At 45.4% G+C, this 9,831-nt stretch overlaps 2 protein-coding genes and 2 pseudogenes across 2 annotated transcripts in view; 1 reads left to right on the plus strand and 3 right to left on the minus strand.

Moving 5' to 3' along the window:
- Positions 1–1,494, minus strand: part of LOC102478043 (eukaryotic translation initiation factor 3 subunit J-like) — a 5,594-nt pseudogene extending 4,100 nt beyond the window's left edge.
- Positions 1–9,831, minus strand: part of ADIPOQ (adiponectin, C1Q and collagen domain containing) — a 45,568-nt gene that overhangs the window by 33,640 nt on the left and 2,097 nt on the right. The window lies entirely within an intron of this gene.
- On the minus strand, positions 2,902–4,083 carry LOC102499642 (ubiquitin-40S ribosomal protein S27a pseudogene; annotated as a pseudogene).
- RFC4 (replication factor C subunit 4) overlaps positions 5,081–9,831 on the plus strand; it is a 27,642-nt gene continuing 22,891 nt past the window's right edge. The window contains exons 1-2 of the mRNA XM_006171456.3: positions 5,081–5,256; positions 7,360–7,502. Coding sequence (XP_006171518.1) covers positions 7,372–7,502 — 131 coding nt within the window. The 5' untranslated portion in view covers positions 5,081–5,256; positions 7,360–7,371. The remainder of the gene's footprint in view (positions 5,257–7,359; positions 7,503–9,831) is intronic.

Raw genomic sequence — 9,831 nt, forward strand, 5'->3', positions numbered from 1 at the left:
TCGGGGAAGCGGTGGCCCGCGGGTCGCCACCTCCCTCCCTGCGCACACCCACGTGTCTTCCTCGTGCTCTCTGTCTCCCTGGGCGCTTTCTCCCGTTTCCGGGAAAACGGACTTGGAGGAGCGGGATTCACACCGTCCTGGACTGGAACAGTCCGCAGAGCTGGAAGGGAGGGCGGGCGCGCCTTTCCCCTACCGCCTTTCTCCAGCAAGTGGGAAAAAAAAAAAAAAGGATATGAGTAGGAGAAGTTTATCCCCCACAGTATTGGGGGAAGACACCCTCAGAAGCTCTTTGGTGCTCCTAATCTATGTGCCAAAATAAGTGCAAAGAATGTTTATAGAGATGACAACCATAAATGGGAGGGCCAGGAAAGTTCATGGTGTTAGAACTGGATAGCCTTCTCTCTTCCCTCTGCAGACGATCTTTGAAACCTATAGTTTGTAAATATGTACATATAAATGTCTTGGGAAATCTAGCTTTAGTGCTAGTGCTTAGAATACTGGGTTGTTATTTTTCTGTAAAAAATTAAGTGAGGAACCAGCAGGTGACATAGTAATTAAGGCACTGGATTCCCATATGGCCAACTATGGTTCGAGTTCCAGACTGGGCAGCTTGAAACTTACACTGGGTGTGTGTGCATGTGTGCCCAAAATCATGAGAGGATAATGGAGAAGGGGTTGTGGCACAGCCAACCCTCCAAGGGCTGATGTCTCATTTTCTGTCTGTGTCTCTCCAATGAGTGTATGTGTTCTATAGCAAAAATCCTCTCAAAAAATCAATAATTTTTTTAAAAATACAAAGTTAAGTGAATATATTCATAATTAAACTTAGTATAGAGTTTAAACTATACTAATCAGAAACTATTTGGGGGGTAAATTACAAGCATTGAAAACAAAATCATGACAAAAGTCCTTTGCTTTAAGCTTGGCTTTTCTTGGCCACTAGATGGCAGAAGAAAACTACACTAGAAGGCACTTGGAAGCAGGCAGCTCTTCTCCCAACAGATCTCAAACGGTTCAATTATAATATAGTTTTGTTTTGTTTCCTTCTATACTTTTCTCTCATGTAGTGGAAAAGAAAGGTAAATGCATGTACAAGTTTTAGGACAATTTCTAGCACAGAAAGAGAATAATTTTCCCTGGGAGAGGTGCAGCTGCCTTAAAGGAACATACTCCCTGACTGAGAGCCTGAGGGCAGGCTTCGTTCTGTCCCTTTGGAGGAACCCTGGATGGTATCATTGTGCTAACATGAGTGCAAACTTGCTCTGAGCCAAGCACTGTGCTTGGAGTGCCATCTCAATCCTTACAGGAAGACTTTAAGTGTCACCTCCATTTTTTTTTTTTTATTGTTTCGTGTATGTATGTTATAGAGTGCATGCGCTCGCCAGAGAGAGACATAGAGAAAGAGAGAAATGTGAGAAAGCACCTCCATGGGGGAGGTGACCACACCACAATCTCCTCTTCCACTTTACACTTGGAATTTCGGACAAACACCATGCTCCCGGAGTGTTTCTCAAGCTGCCAGGTCTGAGACTCAAATCATGCAGCCAGCCATGTGGAATTCAGCCACCTTCACCACCACGCCACCAGCTGGCCCTGGTCACCTCCATTTTGTAAAGTGAAAAATCAAGAACTTCAAACACAGTGACGTGAGGCAATCCATCTGCAGGGCTGGAGCCTGGATCTGGAGCACCTCAAGCGCTTGCACCGTCACTGTGCTCCTGCTGCTGGCTTGTGGTTGGGACACCACAGGGCACGTTTCTGCCTACTCTGCCCTACTAGCTGCCTAGACCTTGGGAAAGGAGGACTCTCAGGATCAGTCTAGGTTGCTGGCCTGGATCAGGACCTTTCCAAAGTTTTGCTCTGTGAACCGGAGTTTGACTTGTACATGAGTGTATCTCTGAAGCGTGTAGCTCCTTTTCAGAGTAACTAATAATCACTGTCTATTTTTTAATGTATAGAAATAGAAAATACCTTGTAAGCTAAGAATATCAATAAGCTCTCAGAACATTTAATTTTTTTTTCTTCCTTCCATGGGAGAGGAGAGGGACTGACCCTCCAACAGGGTCTTCACGCTGCAGTCCATCCCCTGCCTCAGCTAGCCTGGATCATATGCACACACATGTATCCCGTGTGCACAGGAAGGCTTGGGTATAAACTCAAGACTGCCCATCTGGGCCCAGCATCATAGAGCATTGTGTCATTGCTGCACTTCCAGCTGGCTCTAATACTTAAAGAAAAAATAGTTCTGGGCCAGCCAGTGGCATAGTTGTTAAGAGGGCTGGATCCCACATGGCCAACAGGACAGTTCAAGTCCTGGGCCTGGCAGCTTGAGAAACACTCTGAGCACATATAGGTACATGCTCAAAATCCTGAAAGGAGGGAGAAATGGAGAAGGAACTGCAACATGAAGGGTGCTTTTTCACTCCTCTCAAAAGAAAAAAAAAGAAGAAAGTAAAAGTATTTACCCTAGCCAGCAATTGCATATCTTATCCAGAAACTATCTCAGGTTGCAAGGACAGATAAATTGAAGCCAAGTTACCCCTGAGGCTATGGTATCAGGACTGAGACCTCTGAGGGGTGATTAGGTCAGGAGAGCAGAGCCCTCAGGAATGGGGTTAGTGCCTTTATAAGGAGTCTGGAGGGAGCTAGTCAGCCCTTCCTGCCACATGAGGATAGACTGAGAAGATGGCAACCTACGAGGAAGTGAGCCCTCTCACACTGAATGTGCCAGCACCTAGATCTCACCCTTCCGAGCCTCTAGAACTGTGAGAAATACATTTATTTATAAACCTCCAGTCTATAGTATGTTGTTCCAGCATTCCAAATGTTCAAAACCCACATTATCCAGCAAAGCCTCGATTTTTTCTTTTTTTTTTTAAAAAAAGGTTAGTTCCTTTCTTTTATTAACTCAAACAATTACTTGTCTTCTGGTTTGTTGAAACAGTAAGTCAGACATTTGCCACAATGTCTGTCCAAATGGCTGGCCATAATAACCCCAGCACCACGTTCATCTGAAGGGCACTCCCGACCAAGGCGGCCACTCCCGACGAAGGCGGCTCATTTTGCCGTTTTCATCCACCTTATAGTATTTCAGGACAGCCAGCTTAACCTTCTTTCTCTTATGCTTATTCTTCTTGGGAGTGGCGTAAGACCTCTTTCTTTTCTTAGCACCACCACGAAGTCTCAACACAAGATGAAGCGGGGACTCCTTTTGGATGTTGTAGTCAGACAAAGCATGCCCATCTTTCAACTGTTTGCCAGAAAAAATCAGTCTTTGCTGATCAGGAGGAATTCCTTCCTTATCCTGGATTTTGGCTTTTACATTTTCTATTGTATCCGACGGTTCAACCTTGAGGGTGATGGTCTTCCCTGTGAGGATTTTTACGAAAATCTGCATCTTGGTGGCGGTCCCAACAGATGGCGGATCGGAAAGGAGCCTTGATTTTCTTTTCTATAAAATGGGATTATACTCTCTCCCAGCGTGTGGCTGTGGTGCTTGTTCAGATAGCAAAGGCACACCATCTTAGCAACTTTGTGAGGTGTGATGTACATCCGATAGTGCACCAAATTAATTGTACAATTTGGTGAGCTGTAATACACACTCTGGTAACCAGACAGGTAACCTGTGTGCTTTTTAAATTGTCCAGAGAGATGGTCCCAGGACTGTGGCAGTTACAATCATAAAGCACCTTTAATTAGTCTGGTTAAGCCCTGGATTAAGCCAGGCCTGGTATGTGCTCACAGCTCCCTATTTGCTCTGCATAACACACATCACATTGTCAACATTCTGGGCTGCAAAGCTACTTGGCTGCATCCTTCCGCTTGTTCCCTGCTGGATCGCCAGTGGGGATCTAGCACAGTGTGACAAAGCATTCTGTAAGCATTTGCTGCAAGGCAGATGAATAAACCTAAACACATAAACTAATGGTGAATATCCCGCTGAGTGTGTGCCAAACAAAATTCATTCATTCACTTGGAGAAAGACCCCGATCAATCTTCTGTGTTAGTAATTAATAAAGGACTGTACGGAACCAACAGCGTAATGATTATCCAGATGGACTCCCACATGGCTGACCCAGGATCGAGGCTTGAAATTCACGCCCAGCACGTGTGTATGCGCACATGTGCCCAAAACCCCGAGAAGAGAATGGAGAAAGGACTGAATAGTGGCCATTCCCCCTGAGGGGTGATTTCTTGCTTCCTGTCTGTTCTTCACAAGCCCTATAGCAAAAATCTCTGACTGTAGGTAAAGTAACACTTGAGAAGGGTCAAGTTTCAGTAGGATGAAGAAACAACTCAGGGTCAAACCATAAGGAGGCGGTTTCAGGCACTTGCCTGGAACCGCAATGCAGGAACACTGGGGTGAAACATGATTATCAATCTTCTAAATTTAACTGAGCATTTGCGCTATGATTTCTGTGCAGGGCTTAAGAATCAGATGTCTATAGCTACACGGCAAACTCCTCCCTCCCCACAAGGGCCAGACTCTACTCGGGGCGTAAGACGTGTGCCTTCAAGAGAGCAAAGAAAGGCATCTTCGGCCGCTCCCGCCCTTAAAGCAGTTTGCTCCGAGACGAAGCAGGGTGGGGAAGACAGGGATCCGCGGGACGCCCTCTTCTGGCGAAAGATAGACCCTCCTTTCTCCGGTGTCCGCCCTTGGGAGCGAAGCAAGTTGCAAACCAAACTATGTCGCCGCCAAAATGCCCGTGAGATGCCCATAAAGTGCCCAAACCGAATAAGCCTCGGGCTCCCTTCGGAGGGCGGCGCAGTTCCCCGGCGGGCGCTGCCGGCCCCCGTCGCTGCGCATGCCCGGGAAGCTGCGCGGCGCCTGCCCCGGCCCCACGCCTTCCGGGCGGCCCGCTCCAGACCCTCGCCCCGCTACACACGGGAATGCAGGAAGCTCCTCTCCCGCTGCTCGGCCCTGCTCGTCCGGTCTAAGCATCCCTAAAAATCGCAGGTCTTTGCACAAGTCAAAACGAATCCTGACACTAGCAACCCGCCGCGCCGCGCGCCCCGCCCCGGAAGTGACGTCCACGTGCCCGCCGATTCCCGCCGTGCCCCGCGCCTCGGTTTTGGCGGGAACTGAGGCGGTTGTGGGGGCTGAGGGTGCCCTGTCTCCTGGGCCCGTTATCTCAGACTGGGGGACGGATCTAGAACTTGACGACCCTTTGACCTTCCCTGTTCCGGAACCCCAGGAACGCGCGGGCGGCGCGCTCACTTCGGCGACAGGAGACCGAAAGGCCCAGGCTGTGCCAGGTATCAGCACGGGAAGGGGCCAGCGCAGAAACTGCGAGCCTGCCCTGGCCGCCCTGCCTGCCCCCTCGCGTCCTCCCCGCTTTCGTAGCTCCAGCTGCATGCCACCACGCAGGCCACCTCAAACCCCGGGCGCACCCCCTATGAAATGGTGGTTCCTTACCCCATCTTGCAGAGAATGTTAAAAAAAAAAAATCAATAAATAGCCCCTAGGGACCAGCAGTTGGCTAATGACTATGTCGCTGGACTCCCATGTAGTGAGTGGCGGTTCGAGTCCTGGGCCCGGTGGCTTAAACTAAACTCACGCTGGGCACGTGTACGTGCCCAAGATCCCCAGAAGAGAATGGAGGAGGGGGCATGGGGCGTGGCCTTCCCCGGGGGTGGGGATCATTTCTCGCTTTCTTTCTCTGTCTCTCTCTCTCTGTCTGTCTGTCTCTGGCAGCGCACACGCCCTATAGCAAAAAACCTCTCCAAAAATAAATAACTGGCCATTTACAAATATTTGATTTTATCAGTATCATTTTTTTCATCTTTATTGAGTGCTTACCCACATGCCAAGCACAGAATTACAAGTTTGCACTTTCTTTTATTTAACTAAATTGCTTTATGGAATAGGCTTTAGCTCCTTTTGCGGGAGGGAAAACTGAGTCTTAGGTGGTTATTCTGTCAACTAATATAGTGCACTGTTCCTGGCACTGGACCATAAAGCAGTGAAAAGAATAGAAGTGCTTAGGAATGCTAGGAATTTCAGGCAGGCTAGTGATGCTTTTTATATTTTTTGTTTTTGCCATAAGACTCGTGTGCTTGCCAGGAGAGAGAGAGAAAGTGAAAAATCATCCCCCAGGGGTAATGGCCGCGCTGTAATTCGTTCTCCACCATTCTCCTCTCAGGATTTTGGGCACATGAGCACGTGTGCCAGGCATGTTTTCAAGCCTCCTGGCTTGGGGTGGAATGGCACTGAGCCCTGTGGGAGTCTAGTACCTTGACAACCATGCCACCTGTTGACCCCGCTAATGATACTTTTCATCCCTGAAAAACACCCAGAAGAATGTTTCCCTGAATATTAGCAGTGGTTATCTTCCAGGTGGGATTTTATATAAACTTTTAAAATTCCTTATGCTTCTCTGCATTGCATTGACTTCTTCGAGTGAGTATACAATCAGAAAAACAGCTGTTTTGTTTTGTTTTGTTTTGTTTTGTGAATTTTTAGAGGTTTTTTGCTATAGGGCGTGTGAGCTCACCAGAAAGACAAAAAGCAAGAAATCACCCCCTAGGGGAGATGGCCACACCGCGATCCCTTCTCCTCCATTCTCCTTTTGGGATCTTGGGCATGCATGCACATGCACCCTGCGTGAGCTTAAGCCACCAGGTCCAGGACTCAAACCGCAGTTAACTACATGGGAGTCCAGCGACATAGCCATTGCGCTTACTGCTGGTCTGCTGTTTCCATTTTAACAACAGAAACTCCACCCTCCCTCCACCACCAAAAAAGACTCTGAAAGCAGACTTGACTCTATCTATTAAAAAATAAATAAATAAAGGCCCCTAAGTGAATGGAGCTTTAGGCCCAAAATAAGGGATAAAAGTTCTCATTTGTGGTCCCAGCACTCCTAATTATGGAGTCCATTTCAGGTCTAAGCTAGAGTTAGGCCCGTGATTGAAATGGAAGAGACTATAGAGGTTCATGTACAGTTTTTCATTAGTAACATCATAAAGCAGGACTTTTTGTTTGTGGGAAAATGTACCAAGTTTATTTTGGTGCAAAAATATTTTTTTGACATCTCTGCATAGTTTTTTCATAGTAGACATTTTTATGAACTTTTTGATGAGCCATTGTATTTACCTGTTTGGAACTCAATTTTTTTTGACATATAGTTTATCTTTGTTTTGTAAGTCCTTTACTATAAAATTTCTTAATGACATTAACTTTTCTTGTGTCTGTAGCCTTCAGTTCAACATACTCAGGGTGACCTACGTTATAGGATGATGTCCTTTATTAAGTCATTGTTAAATGCCTTTGCCCGTGGTTAATTGTGCTTTCAAGCCAAATTGCCCCATAGTAGTTTTCAAAAAAAGCTTTTCCTTTTCTATCTTGCATCTGATCAGGGTGAAGCAACCATGCAGGCTTTTCTGAAAGGCTCATCTATCAGTACTAAACCACCATCAACCAAGGATCGAGGAGTGGCTGCCACTGCAGGAGGCAGTGGAGAGAACAAGAAAGCCAAACCTGTCCCATGGGTGGAAAAATAGTAAGAACACTTGTATTTTTGTTGAAATGATGAATAAATCAGAGATTACTTTTTCACCGATTCTTATCATTTTTAACTTAACTTAATTTGCTTTGTTTGATTTTTTTTTTTTTTTAATGTACTACCAGAGGGTGCATGTGTTCCTCAGAGAGAGAGAGAGAGAGAGAGAGAGAAGGAAAGAATCCTCCAATGAGGCATGGTCATATCACAATTCTTTTTCCTCCGTTTTTCAACCTATCAGGATTTGGGGCATGCAAGCACATGCACCTGGCAAATTTTTCAGGCCATAGGGCCTGGGATTTGAACTATGATTGGCCATATGGGCTCAGGCTCCCTATGCATTACTCTTTTTTTTTTTTTTTTTTCTTGTTTTTTTGGAGAGGTTTTTGCTACAGGGCATGTGCACTTGCCAGAAAGACAGAGAGAGACAGAAAGTGAGAAATCACTCCCTAGGGGAGATGGTCATGCCACAATCCCTTCTCCTCCATTCTCATCTTGGGATCTTAGGCATGCACGCACACGCCGGGCATGAGTTTTAAGTCACCAGGTCCGGGACTCAAATCGTAGTCAACTACATGGGAGTCCAGTGACATAGCCATTACGCTGACTGCTGGTCCCTATGCGTTACTCTTAACTGCTGCCCTTTAGGGGCAGACATTGTTTTGCCTAAATGTTGTCCTTCAGGCCAGCTGGTATTGTGGTTTTTGGGATAACTGGATCCTGTGTGACTGACTGCACAATTCAAGTCCTGGACCTAGCAGCTTGAAAGACACACTAAGCACATGTACATGCATGCCAGGGATCCCAAACGAGGGAGAGGTAGAGAAGGGATGACCTTCCCCCTTACAGGGAGCTTCCTGCAGTCCCCCAAACCCCCTGGTCTTTCTCTGATGAAAGCAAACTCCCTCTGGCAAATTAAAATAAATACTTTTTTTTTTTTTTTTTTTTTTCAGAGAGAGGTTTTTGCTGTAGGAGACGTGTGTGCTCTACAGAAAGACAGAGGGACAGAAAGACAAAAAGCGAGAAATTACCCCCCTCCAGGGGAGATGGTCACCCTGAAATCTCTTCTCCTCCATTCTCCTCTTGGTATCTTGCGCATGCCTACACATGTGCCCAGTGTGAATTTTAAGCCACTGGGGCTGGTACTCCAATTACAGTCAACTACATGGGAGTCCAGTAACACAGGCATTATGCCAACTTCTGGTCCCATTCTTCTCTCTCTTAATAAGCCCCGCTTTGCTATCCATTCCCTGTGTCTGCATCTCTAATTCTTAATGCGCGTCAAACAAGAACCAGCATAGGTATTAAGTTTGATCACACAGCACACCCAGATCCAAAGGATGCATGGCAATATTAGAAAGAATAAAGAGAATATTCAATTTTTCCTTTTCAAAATAATTATCTCAATCTGTAATTAAACATATATTATATAACTCTTTATCTTCCTGAGAAAACGCCACTCGCACCCCCAATCCAGACCTGAACTTGATGAATTTTCATTCATGGAAGTTAAAGTGGAGATTAAGTGCTGGATCTCACATGCTTGACTATGAGGTTCAAGTTCCAGACCCGGTGGCTTGAAAATCATGTTGGGCATGTGTGCACGCATGCCCTAAATCCCAAGGAAAAAATGGAGAAAAAGAGTTTGCCATATGGCTAGCCCCTGTGGAAAGTGGTGATCTCTCACTTTCCCCCTCTCTCTCTTCCTTTCTGTCTGTCACACATACCCTATAGCAAAACCTAAAAGAGAAAGAAAGAAAAAGAAAAGTAGAGAGGGAGAGAGAGAGAGAGAGAGCCCCCCCCTGCCATGAGATGCTAACCTGCTCAGTTCTTACCCCAGGTACTCTAGCCAAGCTCTTATAAACATAATATCTGCTCACATGCACACACAAATACACACATATTTATATTTAATATAAATGAATTAAATATATATTATATAGTTATATATACTATATTAAATGGGGTGGGAGTGTTCCTTGAAAGAGAGGAAAAGAATATAGGAAAGAAAAAACATGCAAATAAATGTTGTTTGAAAAAATAGACATTTCTATATCAGATATTTGATTTAAAAGAAATAGTTCAGACAGAATTGTAATGCTAGACAGAAACATGAACATTGGGAAACAGAACGATATGAATAAATGTAAGTTAATATTAAATGCACATAACACTAGATGTGACATCTTCTAAAGTTTGAGATGCACCTGTGACTTGATCCCATGAAATAGGACACAAAATGTTAGCATAAATGGAATTAAAGGTCCAACTGTTCTTGTTTCCTGAAGAAATGAAAGTAATATTTTTATTAGGCAGCAATTAGTTGAGA

The sequence above is a fragment of the Tupaia chinensis genome, unplaced genomic scaffold, assembly GCF_000334495.1.
Source record: "Tupaia chinensis unplaced genomic scaffold, TupChi_1.0 Scaffold149658_1, whole genome shotgun sequence".
In the NCBI taxonomy this organism is placed as follows: Eukaryota; Metazoa; Chordata; class Mammalia; order Scandentia; family Tupaiidae; genus Tupaia; species Tupaia belangeri.